At 35.9% G+C, this 21,739-nt stretch overlaps 1 protein-coding gene across 1 annotated transcript in view; it reads left to right on the forward strand.

The window, feature by feature from the left end:
- The window catches only part of LOC137402679 (uncharacterized), a 41,916-nt gene that overhangs the window by 16,152 nt on the left and 4,025 nt on the right, over window positions 1–21,739 (forward strand). The window contains exons 6-8 of the mRNA XM_068089184.1: window positions 2,664–2,801; window positions 14,435–14,945; window positions 19,003–19,211. Coding sequence (XP_067945285.1) covers window positions 2,664–2,801; window positions 14,435–14,945; window positions 19,003–19,211 — 858 coding nt within the window. The remainder of the gene's footprint in view (window positions 1–2,663; window positions 2,802–14,434; window positions 14,946–19,002; window positions 19,212–21,739) is intronic.

Genomic DNA, 21,739 nt, shown 5'->3' on the forward strand with positions numbered 1-21,739 from the left:
GCTCAGCCATAATCTGTTGTTTCACTTTAGTGTTGGTCAAAACCAGTAATAACTGTTGTTTTACTTTCATGTTAGTCAAAGCTAGTAATAACTGTTGCTTCACTTTAATCCTTGTCAGGGCTAGTAATAACTGTTATTTCACATTAGTCCTTGTCAAAGCTAGTAATAACTGTTGCTTCACTTTAATCCTTGTCAGGGCTAGTAATAACTGTTATTTCACTTTAGTCCTTGTCAGAGCTAGTATAATAAGTGTTGTCTCACTTTGGTGTCAGTCAAAGTTAGCGATATCTGTTGTTTCATCTGCTTGTTTATGGAAGTCTGCTATAAATGTTGTTTCACTTTAGTGTTTGTTTTCATGTCTGGCGGAACTACTTTTATTTTAGCTTTTGTTTAATTTGGCAAATGCTACTTTTTTAGTTTCTGTGTTTTCATATGTTCAGCCAATCAGCTTCACTTGTACAAAAGTTATTTTTAAAAGCTTAAAATAGCTAAAAGTTTGAAATGTATCTGTCATAATTTTTGAGAGGAACAATTGCCAGCTTAGTATTTTCCTGATATGGTTTGTCAGCCATGGTTTGAAGGATACGTGTCTATCATTTTTCAATGTGTGGTTTGTACACACATGTTGCATGAGAGGTGGTGAGAGCATCAGTGAAGTGTAGAGTTCAACAAACTGGCATCAGATATTCTGTAGTCAGTCGTTCAAACAGACTGGCATCAGAAGACAACTAAAATGACATTTGGTCAGCATGCAGGTTTGAAAAACATGCTTATTTTGTAATCATAAGTTGTCAGGTTCAAACATGAAGGTTTCTAAAAGTGACCCGAATGCTTTATCTACTCTTTCACATGAACTAATGGAAACCAAACTTCACGAATTTATGTGAACGCATAAAGCTTTCAAAACATGAACAACAAATATTAGAATTCTTTAAAGTTTGTTTACCAGTATATCTTTTAGCTCAACTACCAGAAAAAGTTGAAACAGAATGCTCTTTTACGATGGTATGCTAGTAATACCATAAAACCAGCATGAGCAGAAAACTACCTCACAGAAGGTATATACTTGCCAGTGTCCATTAGTTTTACTTTTATAGCATTGCATTAGACATAGCCATGATGTTATAAATTAGCATGAGCAGATAACTATCAAATAAAAAGTATTCACTAGCCGGTGTGCACTAGCTCCATATTTTGAGTATAGTATGCAACGCTATGAAATCAGCATGAGGAGATAACTACTAAATAAAAATTATTTACTTGTCAGTGTGCACTAGTTCCATCTTTTAAGCATAAAATTAGGCATAGCAATGATGTTATAAAATTTGCATGAGCAGATAACTATCAAATAGAAAGTATTTGCTTGCCGGTGTGCAGTAGTTCCATTTTTGGAGTATAGCATTAAATTTTAATTGTCACGTACAACTTTTATCGTATTTTTTAGGTAAATCAGACACCCTGATTCCGATTTTGTACTTAAAATAAAGATTGTTCCGCTAACCTTCAAAGTAATGAAGGCTTTATTAAAGCATTTCAATATCCGTCTCGCAAACAACACAATCGATACAACAAGCTCCACCCATAAATATGTGACGTAGCCTAGCTTTTTAGGAGCGGAAGTTAGGGATATTTAGTCCGAGTTAGAATGATAGATACGGGTGTCTTAAAACCCATTATTATCTAAAGTCTGTCTGTAAAATTATCTGTCTTTTATGAAAGGTAGATAAACTATTTAAAATTGCTTGTAGCTTGTTACATGATGTTTGATAGGCTGAACGTCGAGAAAAATGAGCTCAAAAAAGCGCAATTTGGTCACAAGCTAGCGTTGTTATCGCGCTTTTTAAGCTCATTTTTAAATATGCGATGTTAGATAGCTTATCTACCTTTCAGAAAAGACTGAATTATTTTGAAAGCTGAATTTAGATAACAATGGCTTTTAAGACACCCATCTTTGTCATTCTAAATCGAACTAAACATCCCTAACTTTCGTTCCTAAAAAGCTAGCATACGTCACATATTTATGGGTGGTGCTTGTTGTGCCAATTGTGTTGTTTTCGAGAACGATATTAAAACGTTGAAAAAAAGCCTTCATTACTCTGAAAGTTAGTGGATCAATATTTATTTTGAGTACAAAATCGGAATCAGCGTGTCTGATTTACCTAGAAAATACGATAAAAGTTCTATGTGACAGTTATGGTTTCAGCATAGCAATGATGCTATAAAATCAGCAAGAGTATATAACTGCTAAATAAAAAATATTTACTCGCCAGTGTGCACTAACTCCATCTTTTAACCATAGCATTAGGCATAGCAACGGTGCTATAAACTTAGCATAACTAGATAACTACCAAATAGAAAGTATTTACTTGCCGGTGTACGATAGTTCCAATTATTGAGCATAGCGCAAGCTTTATCAATCAGTAAACAGCTCATAGAAAGCGTTTGTGTGGCCCTTTGAAAGGAGTTTGTTAACAATAGCCATATTTGATTGCTGATTATATGGTCATCAGGGAATATTCTTTATTATTCATCTATAGGTTTGACAACAAGCTTCAGTGCTTAGTCAGTTAGATCATCTCGCATACGCATAATGTACTAAATAACTTCAAGGGCTATACTAGATGTCTATACATATTGCAACTACTCGCTGTCTGCTTCTTCAGCTATGTTCAAGCGAAGCTTATTTACAGCAGCAATTCTGTCGAGTTTTATATTGTTGATTTCTTTGGCGTATCTATGGAAAAGTCCCATTACTCTCGACAACTGCGGCGGTCAGAGCTGCTGGCTCTCTGGTGTAAAAGGTAAGAGACTGTACTAATCCATATATCAACCATAATCTTATCTTCTAAAATAGTTGTTGGCTCTTTGGTGTGAAAGGTAAGAGACTGTACTAGTTCGTATACCAACCATAATCTTATCTCCTAAAATTGTTGCTGGCTCTCAGTGACAAACAGTCCCAATCCCAATTTGCTCACAACTGTAAAGGTGCATTGGTTATGCTACCAGTATTGTTGTGTTCAGGTTTCAAAACATCTGGCAGACGCACTGAGTATAAGCATGGTATTAAAAATATGTAAAGAAATATTTTTCTTGATTTCCTTAGATGCAAAAGAGAAAGGATTTACTGGTTCTACTAGGCGTGCTTTACATAGGTATGAGCTGTTTATGATAAATGTTTATGAAAATACAACAATGCATAAGGTGTTTCTTTGCTTGCAACAAAGTTCAAGTATTACAAGCAAAAAATATTAATCTACATATCTATCTATATATTTCTCAAAGGTTGTGTGTGCGTGTGTGCGTGTGTCATTCCGGCTATAGCTATTAAAATTTTGGAATCAAGAATCCGTACCGAAAAAGGATTGATTTTGGACTCTCCCGTTCACCAATCCGACACCATACCAACTAGGCTACAGAGATTAGTTTGTTTGCTAGCCGATATATGTCGATGTATTGGAGCAAATACCCAATGGCTTTGCATACTAGGCAGGGTGATTGCATAACGTGAGAAGAATAGCTCTCATTAGTAAGCTTACTCAAATTTTTCATTGGAAATGTGCCAGGCTAATAGCAAGTGGCAGGTAACTCTCATTACTTTTCATTGTTTATAAACTGATTTTTAATACTCGGGCAATGCCGGAAACACAGCTAGTATATATAAATCTAAATGTTAGTTTGGTGGTCTGTCACGCGCCTGGTTTTAGCGATTGGTTAAAATACGCATACTTGAACTACTAGAAAAACTTGTACTAGCACACTTGAAGTACTAAAAGAAAAATATATGCCCAGACTTCCCCAATAATGCTTTAAATATATGTACATATAGCATAAACCTAATTAAACTTACAACACACAAAGAAATAAACAAACAATTTCATTTAAAAATTAGAACGGTAAATATTTTATATGTTGATTAAAACAAATTTTCTGTGCAAAAATTTTTTTATTATTTATGCAACGCAGAGCATTCAGCTAGTCTGAATTAAAACACAGCAAAAAATATCTAGTAGAATGGTTTTGAGTCATTGCCAATGTTTATTTTTGCATTGAAATAGTTTTTAGGCGCTAGCTTGCTTGACTCTTGACTTTTGAGAAAAACTTTAAAGTTAACTTTGAGAAAGAAACTACTTGAATATTTAAAAGTTACTTATAAAAGACCAAAATGAACATAGAAAAACTTATGTCAAACAACTGAACTACGCCTGTGCTCTGTAAGTATACTAGTGTAATGAAAGAGGCTGACTTTTTATGTGCCTGGAGTTGTCGCTTCAATAATGGAGTATTTTGATTAAATTAATTGATTCACAATTATGTTAACTTTATATCTATTATTTTGACCTCATAGCATAATCTCTCCTCTTGACTTCTCTAAAGATGGATCATTGTTCTTGCCGGATTATAAAATTTGAATTGCAAATAGACGATAGTAGGGTGGTATCACTAAACCTATAGTCGTAAAAACCCATTTATTGGACTATTGTACAAACGCAGCCATTCATTGGGCTGTAGGGCCATTTATTAGGCTCAACTGCTATTTGCACAATTAAGAGCTATATACTTGCTAACAAACAATGTCATTATGAGTTGAAAGTTGGAACAGAACTTGTCTGCTGCAGTCTTTATTCAAGTGCAGTTTAGAGCAGACTTTCACAAACACAAAAGTGAAACAGCTGTTATTTCTAGCTTTGACTAGCACTAAAGAATAACTAAAATTATTACAGGTTTCGGCAAACACCAAAGTGACACAACAGTTATTGCTAGCTCTGACAAGGACTGAAGTGAAACAACAATTATTACTAGCTCTGACAAGGACTAAAGTGAAACAACAACTATTACTAGCTCTGACAAGGACTAAAGTGAAACAACAACTATTACTAGCTCTGACAAGGACTAAAGTGAAACAACAACTATTACTAGCTCTGACAAGGACTAAAGTGAAACAACAACTATTACTAGCTCTGACAAGGACTAAAGTGAAACAACAATTATTACTAGCTTTGACAAACACTAAAGTGAAACAACAATTATTACTAGCTCTGACAAGGAATAAAGTAAAACAATAGTTATTACTAGCCCTAACAAGGATTAAAGTGAAACAACAGTTATTACTAGCTCTGACAAGGACTAAACTAAAACAACAGTTATTACTAGCTTCGACTAACATGAAAGAGAAACTACATTTGCTACTAGCTTTTACAAACACTAAAGTGAAACAACAGATTATGGCTGAGCCCTGTTAAGAAGTAAAAGTCAATAGTGGTACAGCGAGATGATTGGTCAGATCACAAAATCATACCATTAAAAACAATTAATATAATTTTTTTAAATAACTTATCTCTCATAAATATGAATAACAGAACGAAAGATTGTTGAATTAATTATGTAACAATAGCCAGCTCCTTGCTAGATAAGAATACAAGTAGAACTACCCCTTCGTCTCATCTCTATGAGACCGTGTTTGCATCATCAGTTGGAGTATTTCATAGGGGTTTTGTAGCAGGTTATCAAGAGAAGTGGAAGAGTTAAATGGCTGGTGAATAAAAGTTGTTGCTATTATTGATAAGCTTTTGTTAATTACAGCAAAAGCAAAAGATGATGCAAAACATTAATTTTAGTCTATAACATTCATTTGATAGTTAATGTAAGACAATCTGATAATGTAACATGTAAATTCAGGACTTACTACTAAAAACTGGTTGGTTTAAGTTTGGCCTTTCTTTAAAAAAACCTAGTTTTGAAGCTTCAAGTTACAGGTCAAAGATATCCTGCAAAGGCTAGTGAATTGCTACTTCAGTATGAGTATATTCGTGTGAAAAACATAAGTCACCAAAGGTTCTTAGGTTTAAATTTAATGTTATACAACTTGTATAACTAGCTTTGTTTCATTTTAATGGACTAAAACTTGATTTTAAATGGCAGTTATGCATCGAAGAATAATCTGTCAGCATACTATGACTCCTCCAGTGAGGTGTGCCAGCTGATCAACTTTTTATTACCACTTTTTAGTTCACAAGTTGGATAACTATAGGTTTTCCAAGCCTTTTCTGATTGGAGGAGCAACATTTATATCCCGTTATAAATATTAAAATGTTTGGGCTGTTATTATTGGTGTTTACCTGAGTTTGTTTATTTCATGCTAAAAAATGCTATGGTATAATTCATTTGAAGTGGTCAAACCTCCATTTGAAAACTTTAAGGTTGACTTGCAACAAATTTCACATTACAGCTATTTGGTATCAAAAGATTCACCATGTCTTACTCTGTTGTGTTGTAGGTGCCAAATGTGTGGAAATGTGATTACAAGCTCTTAAAATCTCAAAAACGAAAAGCCACCGTAGATTGGAATCTGTCTATTTCTCTGACGTTGTCATTACAGTTTGGTTATTGTTTTGTCACGTGATGTTTTCACGTGAATTGAAAGGCCAATAAAAAGCTCAATATAAAACTTATCGTAGCACTAGTTTATGACAAACACTTCGGGTTTTACCGAAGACCCTGTGTCAAATATAGATGCTCGCTACTTTACAGTTTTGTTTCGACTTGGTCTAATCGTCTAGTCGTAATCTGATCATGTGACCCAATACTTCGCAAATAATTTCTGCAGCATTTTGTGATTATCACAGGTGACCAACAGGCTCGTCATGATTATCAGACAATGATATGTACTCCTTCGAGGTAAAGTTAAAAAATTAAACGAATTTTTACGGTAAGTTATAAGATATCACTGCTAAAATTGACAGCATTACAATGACGATAAAACAGACGCGTAAGAACAATAGACATGGTTTTATTGAATACGTGGAGTATATTTGTGAAAATATTTCGACGAATAAGGTCGCATGAAAGTGTAAACAGAAACCATCTACCACAACTACATCCCATTTGAGCCGTTTTGGAAGGAGAATCCAAACAACGGCGGTCTCGTGTGGCTGCGATTAACTGTTCGTTTTTTAGTTTTTAAGAGCCTGTAATCACATTTCCACATATTTTGCACCTACAACACAAAAGAGTAAGACATGGTGAATCTTTTGATACCAAATAACTGTAATGTGAATTTTGTTGCAAGTCAACCTTTAAGGTGTTTTCAGATTTCAGGTATGTAAAAGTAGTTGGAAGTAATCAGATTTCAAGCTTTCACAAGCATTGGAGAATTGCCATACAGTGTAGCTTAGGCTTTGAATGAGGTACACAAGTTTACACAATAGCTGAGTGCAGTGCATTGATCGGGGCCAAGCATTGTCAGTGCATTGTTAAAAACTGCTGTGGAATTCTTTACAAGTTCTTTTGAGCTATGATAACCAAATGCTTGTTTTATAACAAACAACATCAGTTTATGCTAAGTAGATTTTATTAGATTTACTCATGGGAAATCAATTGATTAATAGGCCTGTCTGTCACATATCGCTAAAAGAGATATGGTCACAAACCGCTAAAAGTGATGCGGTCACATATCATTGAAATTCATGCGATCACATATCGCTGAATGTGATTTGGAGAGGACAACTTCGAGTGAATAGATAAACATAGGATTAACTGAATGTATTTAGTATACCTCATTTCTTGATAAATATTTTCCCAATATTTTGTCACATTTTCTCCTTCAAGTATGGATAGAAAGTCTCATATGTCTTTAGGAAAGTAGAACCAAAAACAAAATTGTTATTTCTTTATCGAGAGGTTAGGTTTTACTTGAAGCTAAAGATAAGCAGCCACTTCAATGACTTCATTCCACTAGAAATAGTAAAATTGTTAGCCTTGTTAATTTCCGTGTTTGATTGACTTAGTATATTGGGAATACTATGTTGCTGCCAGTTTTTATGCAATAACATAGAAAAACCTATCCAGCAGAAAATATTAATAGCTCACTTGAGCCACTAAGTATGAACCCTGCACTTGAACAAATCTAACATTGCAAGTGCGCAGACTGAATGATAATATGACAGCAACCCACAGAACACCTGACAGAACCCACAGGGTATGTTTGTGAAGCTTGAATAAAATCAGCTCAAAACTGTTGAAACACCATTCACACAGACACTCACACGCACACGCACACGCACACGCACACTCACACGCACACGCACACAGACACTCACACGCACACTCACGCACACACGCACACGCACACACACATACACACACACGCACACCTTATTAGCATAGAGAAGTAATGAAACTGTCTTGACAGCTTCTTCTGCTCACCTTAAACCCGTTCAATCAGTCGTGGTTAAGAATAAAGAGGGTTTTTGATTGATCGAAATATATTGAGTAATACTAATACTAGAACTCTAATACTGCATACTGTGCAGTGCTCTCTTAAATAGAGCGAACCACACTTGGCCTATATGGGTATTAGAGAGATGGCTGAAGTATGGATCACACGACCACCTGTTAAAGGATGTCACACAACATTGATAAAAAAATCTCATGTCAGCTTCATTGCGAATATAAATATTCATTCTTTGACTGCTGCAGCTCGAAATAGTTTAATTCTACAATGAAAGATTCAGATTTGATTCAACAACCGTTTTCATAATTTAAAACAGTTATCAAAGATGAACTTACACAAAGGATATTTTATCAAAAAGTATCAGTATTTTTTACCATTTGCGATTGTTTGTTATGTTTGAGGTGATCTGATTGTCAGGATGTTTCAAGATTAAAATCGAAAAAACTTGATCTCGATTAAAACGCTCAGATCAAATGAAAGTGCAATGATGATATCTATAGCTGCCCAGAGACTGACAGAATAGAGACGCGAAGTGCTGCAACTTGAGCGAGTTAGTCGATATCAACTATCACAAAAATACGTTTAGCAACTAATGACATCATTTCTGCACACATTTATTTTCTGAGCATGTTAATCGGGAGAAAGTTTTGTCGAATTAAATTTTTAAACATCCTAGCAGTCAGATCGCCTTAAACATTAAAACAGTCACAAATGATAGAAAAATACTGATACTTTCTGATAAAATCTATTAAGATTTTGTGTAAGTTTATCTTCATGTATAAAGTTTTATAGCTCAAGTTCAGAAAAACAGTCAAGTATACAGAGCATTTTTGTACTTATATATGGTAATATGACATCGAAAAAGCTTGATACCAAAACATTTTTTAAAGTAATTATGGAGCAGAAAATCAATAGCTTTTGTTTACAAGCTTTTGAACAGAAAGTTAAAATTCAAATCTGTGGACTAACATGGTGTTCTCTGTTCAGAAGTAAAAGGCTTTAATTTTACATTTGCAAATTGATTTTTTGTGCTATTTTGAAAGTTTTCCTTTGGTTTGAATATTTGAAATTTGGGCAAATCGGCCATTGCTATGCATTTAAATACAAGTATATATAAAATCCTAGCAAACTGTAATGGTAAAATTGACTCAGAATGCTTGATCCCAAGTGTACTCAGAATGCATAGTTAATAGACGGAGTTGAATTTCAAATTCATTCAATGCTGGATGGTTAAGTGAAAGGCAGGCACAATGCTTGTCATTTTGTCGCAGACCCCTTTGACCAGCAAACTGTAAAGGGAGTAGTAAGTGAAATGATTCCTTCTATTGAAAACCATGTTAAGCCCATCAGTCGAAATTACAAATTGATCAATGAGTTTTAAATTACACTGGTCGACAACAATTTGCAGACAATAGACTCATATCATCATGAACGGGAGGTAGCCTTTAGCTCACAGCAACTCTCGGCTAGCAAGCTTCTTAACTTTTACAAAAAGCTCTCTACAACAAAGGATTTTATTTTCTATAACTTAAAATCATTAAAACTTTTGCCCAAAAGATTTACAAAAGTGTTTTATTTATATAGAACACTATCATTTTATTTATTTTGTATATTAAATTAATGTACCTTTGGCACTTGAACATTATATTTTTATTTACTCAATGTAATGTAGTTTGAACTGATCGAACTTGTCTTATGAGACAAAAAGCCAATGATTACCTACACCTTGTTAATAGTAAATAGCTGCCTTTAAGCTTGTTCTGATTGTTTCCTATTTTATTCAACTGTTTGTAGTTTTTACACATATTTTCTATTTTATTGCATTACATAGTTTTACATGTAGCACACACTGAAGAAAACTTTAGTGATGACAACTTGAGTAGCTTGTTTGTTGTTTTTACACACAAGCTGCAGGTTGTGTCTCAATTCTTAAAAACGGTATCCGATACTTCACCTTAAATCCTCTCTTTACCAACATATAGAGATTTACATGCAAGTAAATAGCTTTAGCTTTTGAAGCCTTTGTCATATGGCAGCCCAAGAACTGGTGCATATTTCAAAAGTGTTGGCACCGCATTTTGTTCAACTCACAGAGACCCCCAAGAGAGAACAGCTTGTTCAGTTCAAATACTAACCACGAACATTTTTACTTTCTAAAATAATGTCTTTAGCTTTGTCAGCTATGCTAAGATAAACTTTTAATCTACATCTTCATCATACACTGCCAATGATAACTTTTCCAACTAGCTTTAAAGGTAATTATCTAGATGAGAAAAGTTTATGAGAAACAGCTTCTGAGAAACTTGGTGATAATGAATCGCGGATGTGATGTGAACAGATTATATCCAAGCAGTAATAATGGTGATAGAGGACTGGTATCAATTGCTGAACAAGTAAGGGTAGAAGCATACAGCCTGTCAGACTATTTAAAAAGGACATATGTAGAAGAACATTTAGTGACAAATGGTTGTTCGAAAGGTAAAACTGTGATAGGACTCAGGACGAAGACGGCAACTGAGAAGACTGATGAATAAAAGCGCAACATTATAAGTGTCAATAGAATCTTCTCCTTCTTTCGACTTTTCCTATTTAAGAGTCACTGTCATAAATGGTGTATCCTGAGTATATTGGCCATTTGCTCATGGGATTTTGGCCTGTGGCTAGATGCCATTCCTAACACCACCAATGGTCCTTCTGTCATTTGAGCCACTGCCCATTATGATTACTGATGGTATGCCAGTGCACTTACCACTGAACCATGGCTGCTTCCAGCCGTGGTTCAGTATCTTAGAGCTCTTACTATTGATAAAACATGGGGAAGAATAAAACTAGCTTTTGATTGGTTGGTAAACACAGGGTGATAGGAAAAAACCAGGTGCTGGCTGCTACAGAAGATTAGGCACTTCTTACAAGAAGTTTTAAGATGCATGTGATAGAGGAGCAGATATTTATTTGCTATAGGGAAGCTATATTATTTCAGAAGTACTAAATTATCGCAGATGACTCCGAAATATTTTGCGCATGATCGTATGATGTACACATTCTGTCAGTTTACAAAGCTTTTCTGAGAAGAATATTACCAGAGAGGTGATCATATGGTTTTAACAATTTATTAGAAATTATACACTGTTTGTGGAGCTCAGAGGAAAAAACTGCTATGAACATCAAGCAGATGTTGTTTCAAAAAATGCCTCAATACAAATTTTACTGGATTTCAAGTGTATGCGCCAAGAAAGTTATATAAACAAGAAGGTAAAATATTGTTGCCGCTAACAAGCTGAATTGAGAAGCCGTTGTTAATTAATATCGCCAATTTTAGCAGTTGGTGAATAAAGAAAACAAATCAGAGAAAATGGAGATGTACCTTAACTAGAATTTACTCGTGTGCAGAGAACTGTAAAAAAGGATGTCTTCGATGTGATTTGAGCTCGCATTGTACAACTCAAACTTATTCTGCGTGAATCACTCGGCAGCCAGATCGGTATGGAGAGTGGGCGTGGCTATCGGCAGTGGCAGCCAATAATGAAAACTCCCTGCAAGATTAGTGGGCCAAGGTCATTTGCTTCTTCACCTTACAGTGATCAAGTACTCTCCCGAAGATATACCGATATCCACGCCGCAGACACCGATCTAGTTACTGACAAACCTGTTGACATGACTCGACCAGGTGAGACAGTAAACTCTCTTGCGATATGTTGAGCCTGTAAGAGTCAATGGAGACAGGGGAGAAAAAACTTTTAGCAGGCCTGCTGAACTCGGATGAGAATTCTGCATCCATGTGTAAGAGCACGAGCCTGGCTAACTCAGACAATGCAGTAGAACTCCCTTCCCACCAGCAACTAACAAAAAAAGTGCACTGGTCAGGCGGCTTCCATGGGCAAATCTGTTTCACACAAAACGCTCATGTTGAGTCACACCTGGTTGGCACTCTGCTTCTGAGCAATCAGCCAATTCCTGCTTGAAGCATTTTTGTCAAGAAGATGCTAACCAGCCAACTGAGTGAGCTGAGTGAGCCGAGTGAAGCACCCCTCGAGATGCACGAGAAATGGAGGATGTAGAGAGCGCCGAGTTAGTTGTGCAAGCCCAGCCTTGTTTAAGCTTGCTCGGATCTCTTGTGTATCAGAGACCGAGGCATTGAAACAATGGCCTTGACTGAAACACCAATCCAGAGGGTATGAGCGCAAATAGTGAAGCTCTCTGCCAAGTCGAAGAAGGAAGTAGTCTTGGTAGAGCGGTACTTCAGTGGCGGCACTTGAACCAAATTGACCGAGGCATTGTGTGAACCCAGAGCTTGTGGCTTGTGTGAAATCACTACTCGCACCCAGCGGAATAGACAACCTGTCCTCCAACACTTCACTATCTATATGTGCCCCTGCTGCTGGCAGCACGTCTCTTGTGACTAAGTAATGTCACACAGGAGGGCATGCGAGAATGCTGAGTGTGAGAGCATTGTCTACTCAGTGGATGAAGCCAGGTGGCTTCCTTTTTATGCAGACCAAAGGATGGCCAACCGACCTTCTGATGAAGCCGTGTACCCCTACACTGATCATGCTGACCGTTCATTAGAGGGCTGGCAGTCAAGTCAGCCTAAAGAAATTGACCAAAGAGAATAGGCAATTCAACGAAGTGCAAGCTGACTTGGTGATTGTGGGCTGCCTTTTCATGGCTAAGCCAACCTAAATCGCTTGAGCCACATGCTGCTAGCTCACCTCTTTAGATGAGGACAACAAAGGAACTGCCCGAGAGTCCTCCTATTTAACTTAGGGACTGAGCAGAAAAATCTCTGACATGGACCAAGTCCTGCGCTGACAGATTAGCTCACTTGCTAAGAGGGTCGACAGCCGATGAGCTCCTCTATCGTCAGCAGGAGAAGAGAGCAAGCCAGCTGTTTGAAAACAGTCACCGCTGGCAGGAGCTAGCGTTCCGTACTGCCTGTCTGATAGTGTCCCAGAAGCTTTCCGAAGAGGACTAGAATTTGGGGAGTCAGAGGCGATGTTTAAAGATTCAAGTCCAATTATGAGGTCAATAATTGGAAAGAGACTGACAGAATAGAGACGCGCAACGCTGCTACTTGATGGCAATAACTAATATCAACTATCGCAATGATAATGGCTGATGATATCATTTTGGACATCTTTTTCTTCTGAGTGTTTTAATCATGATCAAGTTTTACTAATTTTAATCTTGAAACATCTTAGAACATGCTGGCAATCAGATCACCTCAAACGTCGAAAACAATCACAAATTATAGACAAACTAGCTGTGCTATCCGGTGTTGCCTGAGTATTAAAAATCAGCTTGTAAACAATGAGAAGTAATGAGAATTGCCTGTCACTTGCTATTAGCCTGGCAGATTGCCAATAGAAAGTTTTAGTAAGCTAACTAATGACAATCACTTACTTTCGCAATCAACCTGCGTAATATGCAAAGTCGTCGGGTATGTGCTCCCATATAGCAACTTATGTCAGCAAGCTAATAATTCATTCTCTGTGGCCTGTTTGGTAGGGCGCCGGACTGGTGAGTGGTAGAGTCTGAGATCAAATTTTCTTTGGAACAGATTCTTTATTCCAAGATTTTAATAGCTATAAGCAAAATGCAGACACACGACATACAAACATACAGAGATAAAACATACTTTTGAGAAATATATATATAGACTAGCGGGATGCCCTGCGTTGCACAGGTATCAAAAATTAGCTTATAAACAATGAGAGGTAATGAGAGTTGCCTTCCACTTGTTATTAGCCTAACACATTGCCAATGGCTAATTTGAGTAAGCTTACTCATAAGAGCTAACGACCTTTTTTCACAGTAGAGCAAGTATACCGTTACGTTGTGTCGTAACGGAGAGCGGTAGAGTAATTTCACCCACATAACGACATATATCGCCCATAGAATCCATCGATTTTGCGTAGCTGAATCGGTAAGGCGACTGCCTGGCAAAAAAAGAGGTTCCGAGATCAAATCTTCTGCGATACAGATTCTTCTTTCTAATATTTTATTAGCTATAACTGGACAAACTGAACTACACACAGATTTGTAGATTTATATATATAGATACTAATAATTTATGATAAAATCTACTCAAATGTTGTGTAGGTTTATCTTTAAGTAGCTATTCAATTAAAATGCTTTGCATGATAGTAATAACAATTGCATTTTTATCTAATTGTGCGTCAATATTTTTACACTTTTTTAAAATAGCAAGAAGTCCAGATATTTTGAGTGCTGAAGCCGCTGGAGTCTACCATGGGTTCAAAACATCTTTGGAGTATGGGACACAGCCGCCTTTTTTTGAAACCTCAGAGCCTTTCAATGACCCTGTGCCTCTGAATGACACTGAATCAGAGGAGAAGACACCTCTTAGTCAAGTAATAGCATCTAAAGCTTCACTTTCTAACTCATCAAATAATGGTACACTTCCTCTAAGCCCCCCCACAAAGACCAAAGTCTCACTAGGTGCTCAGCCTAAAGAGATAGTTACCGCTACATCTAAACCGGCAAACACAACTAAGCCTCTGATCCTGTTTTACAACAGAATTAATGACGGACCGATTTGGTGGTTCACAGGCACTGACAAAGATTTTGCTAACTGCGCTCATAAGTGCAAAGTTACAGGCGACATTTCTCTCTTCTCCAAGGCTGACTTGGTTCTTTTCCAAACTCCACGGTTCATGTCTAGAATAGGTGACCAGATAAAGCTCACATATTTCAGGTAAGTTTTATTGTCACTATAACCATTCAATAATTTTTTAATTTGATACGCGAGTAGTAAAATTTGAGTTCTACAAAAATCTTTCCACATTCATTTTAAATTGATGAAGTACTCTCAGTTGACAAGTGGTTTTCATCTTTTGAGTTATTTATGAGTAGATTATACAACTAGTTACATGTACTTATGAAGCATTTGAAATGCAATCAAGTACCTCTCTAATGTTTATCGCAGTTCATATTTGTTCAACTTTTTGTGTTGCCTGTTGATAAACTTTACCTGTATAAAATTCTGTAATTAGCGCATTCAAATTTTTATTCAAATGATATAAAGGTAAAAAAAACTCACACTTTAAAACTAGAGTTTTGACAATCAATCTACCATCACCAATATTTTATACTGCTTTTATTTAAAAATCAATTGAATACAAAGTTCCATCACAATGGAACTGTTTTTCAATAGATTTACAAAAATTACGACATTTAGTAGATTTAAAAGAAAGGTAAGGAGCCACTTGTTAAGCCTAGATTAATCAAGACCGGCCTACTATTTGAGTTTTAATGAAATACGCCAAATAATTCAACTTATATGCCGTAATATTCCAACTTCTGTCGGTCCAGCTCCTCAACTAGCTGCATTGCTACTGTGCATGTCGGCCTCATCATGCCTTGATATGTACGGAATAGGCTTTTGTTTCTTTGTTCATTTAATCAACATTGTAATTATACTTATTTTTGCTTAATGTTATATTTTTACTAATTGATGAAATAAAACACACACAGTGTTAAAAATATTATAGTGGTCTTTACCTAGACCTTGAACACAAGGGTGCCCAATCAGGGCCGTATCTTCCTATACTGCAGCTACTGCCATGGCAGCACCATTTTTTGATGCTCAAAATCTCGAAATTCAGGTCATTTTTGCTTGATTTTAACACTTTGGCTGGGGAAATGGCCAAAATGTCGTTTATCGGCTGTGTGAGGAAACGGCATTTACGTCGTTTTTAGTATAAAGCTGCCGACTCGTAACCTTAAACAAAGGATATGAATGCTAGTAAGTTTTAAATATCATCAACAAGATATTAGTCGATAAATTAAGATATGAAACGATTATCCGAGAGGCGTTGCTTTGTGCTAATGAAATCGCGCCTCCTTGGAAAAGAGTAAAAGCTTGAAATACCAGTCAACATTGGCGCAACCACGGGCTAGCCGGGTCACGCACTCAAAGATTTTCGCCACGCACATACACAACAAAAACCACAAGTTGTTTTTGTTTTGTATGTGCGTGGCGAAAACTCTTGAATGCATGACCCAGCTAGCCGTGGGCTCGACTTTCAAAATCGTAAAATAAAATATTATTTGATTCTCCGATGGTGAGGGATTTTTTGGTGTGATTAGAATAACAATAATTCAGATGATGGAAGTGATGTAAACTTTTTAGACTTTTATAATACTTGGAATATACAGAAAAAAATGATTGTTTTGCTAACTCGCACGGCAACGTTATAGCGTTGGACTCTAATGAAAATAATGCTTCCAAGCAATTCATACAGAGACAATTGTACATGGTTGTATTTTTTGTAGTAGTAGATATGTAAATGAATGCTTATGTACAAAAGATTTTGTTCATAGAAATAAATTAAGTTTGAGCTATGCATGTAACATGCATAGCTCAAACTTAAATCTACTAGGTACTACTTGCTCAGTATTATAGACTATAGTATAAGTACATTATTTTTAACATGGTGCTCTATTAATTTTACTTTTTAACTCTACAATATTATTTAATTAAGTTATTTCATAGGAGACTACTCATCCTCCTACACCATTCAGCATTGTACCCGGTGATAATTCTACCTCATGCTAGCTGTGGCCAACCCCTTTAGCAGCTCCCATTCACATTATATTTTTAATAAGCGTTGTTAAAGACAATCTCAATAAACAGTTTTATATTTAGAAAACTGGATAATAATGTCAAATTTTATGTTGGAACATGTGCCCCATCAAGAGCCAAGCGTGCTAGATTTGCACCATTTTGACTAGTTATACTAAAAATTTTCCCAGGGGAGAAACCCCCGACCCCCACCAAGAGGGCGCTCGGTACCCCTCTTGGACTCTCCATGCAGTACTATTTTTAAACAGATGGATACTGCCCTGTGCCCAATATCTGCGTAGAATTATGCACAGAATTGACAGGTAATAGAGGTATTTGTGACAGTGTATCATGAAAAGCCAAAGCCAGAAACTTTTATATATGCTAGTACTCTGACATTGAGACTTGTGTACAGCTGTGTACAGTGTGAGAGATCATTAGGTCTACTGATAAAGCACAGAGAATAAGTAGGTGCACAATTATTCAGAAATACTTTAAGGTGATTGATAGGTGTAGGTGTTAGACTGTCGGTCTACCTAGACGAATGTCATGAGCTGGAGTCTCATTGAAAGCTACTAAGTAGTCTAGTTTGCCGTGAGAGATCTTTATTATACATACTAGTACCCTGGTAGTCTAGTGTGTCGTGAGAGATCTCTATTATACATACTAGTACCCTGGTAGTCTAGTGTGTTGTGAGAGATCTCTATTATACATACTAGTACCCTGGTAGTCTAGTTTGCCGTGAGAGATCTCTATTATACATACTAGTACCCTGGTAGTCTAGTGTGTCGTGAGAGATCTCTATTATACGTACTAGTACCCTGGTAGTCTAGTGTGTCGTGAGAGATCTCTATTATACATACTAGTACCCTGGTAGTCTAGTTTGCCGTGAGAGATCTCTATTATACATACTAGTACCCTGGTAGTCTAGTGTGTCGTGAGAGATCTCTATTATGCATACTAGTACCCTGGTAGTCTAGTGTGTCGTGAGATATCTCTATTATACATACTAGTACCCTGGTAGTCTAGTTTGCCGTGAGAGATCACTATTATACATACTAGTACCCTGGTAGTCTAGTTTGCCGTGAGAGATCTCTATTATACATACTAGTACCCTGGTAGTCTAGTTTGTCGTGAGAGGTTGACAATAAGTATATGTACAATTGTTTGGGAATATTTAATGCATAGATGTTTCCGCAATGAGCTACTAAGCCAAATGTCGCAAGTTTGAATCCCACCGATGCAATCTTTTGTCACAACCTCAAACCATGGCTTTGGACAGACAGACAGACACAGTTCTAACTATAATAAAGATTTTACATTTATGATAACCAAATGCTTGTTTTATAGTAAATGCGGTATGTGTCTGATAAAAAGCTTTTTGTTAAATTTGTTTGCGGAACACCAATGTAATAATTATCATGTTAGTCACATATCAGCGAAAGCACGATGAGAGCATAACTTCAAGTTGATAGATGCATGTTTGCATGAACTAAATGAATGTTTGTCGCATAGTTATTCTTTTCAATATTATGCTACGTGTTCCCGTCCAGAATATGAAAGCAGCAAACTCAAAAAAGGTCTAAAATGAAAATGTTTAATGTATTTAGTGCTACATAGCAAAGCAATTGCCATCACCACGTCTAATGATCAAGATAGTGCAAAGATTATTGTTACAAAGGAGTTATCATTTTTAGCTATTTCAAGCAAAACTTGCTAACAATTGGTCCTAAAATTAAATTTATTATAGATTTTTTTATTGTGCTTGTCTCAGCTAAACAATGAACTTAAGAGGCCAGTGTTTTGAAATAAAAAATACCTTTACTGCCAAGTATCCCCTAATGACCACCTTTTAGGCTTATTCAAAGATAAATAATGTATTATAGTGTTGAGGAAGTAACTTACAGTAGTTTTGTAAATTCTCAAAAATAGGCCCAGAGCTGGCAAAATTAGCCAATGCAAAAGATTTTATAAATGAGATAAGCATCTGAGAGAAATTTCGTTTCCTCTAATCACTCCTTTAATTTTACGTATTTTTGTATTTTTACAAGGTATTTTAGCATTGCACCTTCCATTATGTTCAAAAGTTTTAGAATTCGTAATATTGTTTAATTTAGTTTTTCTTATAAATAATAAATTTATTTGACCAGAAGCCTAAGTTGTTTATATATTTGTGCTGTATTCACAGGACAGATGGCATATGGCCAACTACTATAGGCAACCCAAACCAGGTACGCATGTTTTACGCTCGAGAACCTGAGACAGCAGTGCTAAGTGGAGAAAGCCTCTCCTTTGCTCGATACATGTTTAACTACACTATAACCTTCCAGCAGAGTGCAGATATCTTCTACCCCTATGGACATACTGTCAAACGCCCCTCCTCTGGAAAGATATCAGGTAGCAAACTATTTTGATGAGCTTATAACCTGACTACGGCTTTGTGATAATCAAAGAGAGTTGTGATTTTTGGCCTATTTATTTGCATCTTTTTTATTTTATTACATTCACCACAAGCACGAACCTCAATCCAATTATTTTATGTTAGTTGGAGTTGTCTTATAATGCCATTCTCGAAATTTCCCAACTGATGTGCCGTTCATACAGTAAGCATTTCCTCCATGATAGTTTATTTTAGCTAGAATAGTTCTGAACCTTCTATTGCAAGGTTTCAAAGCCAATAATGTGTTCATGTTATTTTCAATAATGATACCCAAAAAAGGGCAGTGCAAAACAACTCCAACTTACACAACCCCTTAGAGCATACTTATTTGTCAATCGGTCCCCACTAATGAAACTCAGACAAAGGTTTCACACAATAGTGGCTTGACAAATGTTTAGAAAAGATGACCGGCCACAATGTTCACTCTATGAACTATAAAGACGTCTATGTAAAAAAGTTAATTATAAATAAACCTAAATGCAACTCTTTTTTTGAATTTACATGAACTGCAAGATTTTAATTAGTTGAATGGTTAACCATAAAACTGCTAAATTAACTTTAACTGTTGAGACCTCACAAATGCTCTGCATGCTTGTAAGCTTACAAAATCAGTGTAAAATGTTATGCCTTGGAGCAGTAGCCATTAGGCTGAGAGTGAAGTTGTCTCTCGCCATTTAAATTTCAATTTATGTTTTTATCAACTACTGGAGTTTTTTTTTTTACTTTTTGTATTAACTAAAAAACAAAAACATTGTCCTTCAGAATTATGAATAAGATTTTCACTACTGTATTAAGCTAACCTTTCTTTTCTAAATCAACTTATCAATATACGTATCTTTAGCCGTTGTAGCTAGATATAGATGTAAACATAGATGTAGGTACATAATCTATTAGTGCATATTTTATATATGCCAATATAGATTATATATTAATAGCTATTATAATAAGGATAATTTAAGGAAATAGTTTAGACACTATAAAATCAGTGACAGGTTTTATAGTTTTTATATTCATTATGAATATACAGCTTTGTTTGACACGTTATGTTACACATTACATTGTACGTGATGTGTTGCTCAAGGTATGAGTTGTCCTGTCTACTCGATCACCTGAAATTTGAACAGCAGAGAGTTCAGTTATATCTAAATACTAGCTGTGCCACCTGGCATTGCCCCGGTAATGGAATAGTCTTTTGACAGAAAATTGATTTGTATTTAACATATAACAACATTTGCCATTCTAATTTTCAAACTACAAATCATGAGAAAAATGTTTTGTCTTATAAACAATGAGAAGTAGTGAGAGTTGCTCGCTATTAGCCAGTTTAATAATGTGAGCGAACAGCTTCTCATGACGTTATGCTATGACCCGCGTCATACGCAAAGCAGTTAGGTATTTGCTCTCATGTAATGACTTATATTGGCAAGCTAGCAGTTCGATTTCTGTAGTCTAATGGGTAAGGCTTGCGACTGACTAATGGCAGGGTCTGAGATTGAATTTTCTTCAGTACGGAATATTTATTCCAAGATTTTAAGATCTATAGCCGGACAATCAATCCTACAAACTTTGAGAAATATATATATAGACTAGGTGAATGCCCAGCATTACACGGGTAATAAAATAATTACCCACTGAATTTTTGTAACTTACATCGTAAAATAGTAGTCAACATCTATACTAAAACAATAGCTGATTTAGTTTATAGATTTAATTAATAACCCTAAGTACTTTTAGTGTGAGTAATTTAATCGATGTAATGAATGTCATCACATTCATTCATCACTTGGTCTGTTGAATGATTGTAGTGTAGTGATTTAAATCAATGGTTTTCAGACCTGGAGGTTCTTTGATCAAACTCTCTGCAAAGCAAATTTTTGAGTGCTAGATTTTAATTACTACAATGTATTACTAAACACATGGGCAGACAGATTAAAAAATAAAAGACCAACATTAAAAATTATATAGATACTAGATCTTTACTAAAACAATACCCATGTTTTATGGCAAGTTCAGCAACCAGTGGTGCTAGTTATTAACCCCAAACAAGCGCTTTAAGCATGAGTATTTTAACCAATGTACTGACTATTTGCCCAATGAACGCAGTGGACTCCATGTAGGTTAATGGTTAGGTTCGTTGCCTCTAGATTTGGAGGTCCCAAGATCAAATCCAGTGCTATGCAAACTTTTCATTGGTAGATTCTAGTTGCCGTAACTGGCAACAGGGTTTACCAAAAACAAAAAAACAAACACTGAGATTTATATATAGACGAGTCTAAGTGTTTGTTTGATGGTCCGTCGTATATCAAGTTATAGTGATAAAATACACACAGTTGCAGTGCTTGCTAGCACTGCAACCGCGTGTATTTTATCTCTATAACTTTTTTGTTCCTAATGCTTGCTAGCGTTAGAACAAAAAAGCATTTCACACTAAAATGTAACTCAAAACCACCAGTTTTGCAGAAAAGCTTTCTAACCATAATGCCAA

Source organism: Watersipora subatra, chromosome 8, assembly GCF_963576615.1.
Source record: "Watersipora subatra chromosome 8, tzWatSuba1.1, whole genome shotgun sequence".
Lineage (NCBI taxonomy): Eukaryota > Metazoa > Bryozoa > Gymnolaemata > Cheilostomatida > Watersiporidae > Watersipora > Watersipora subatra.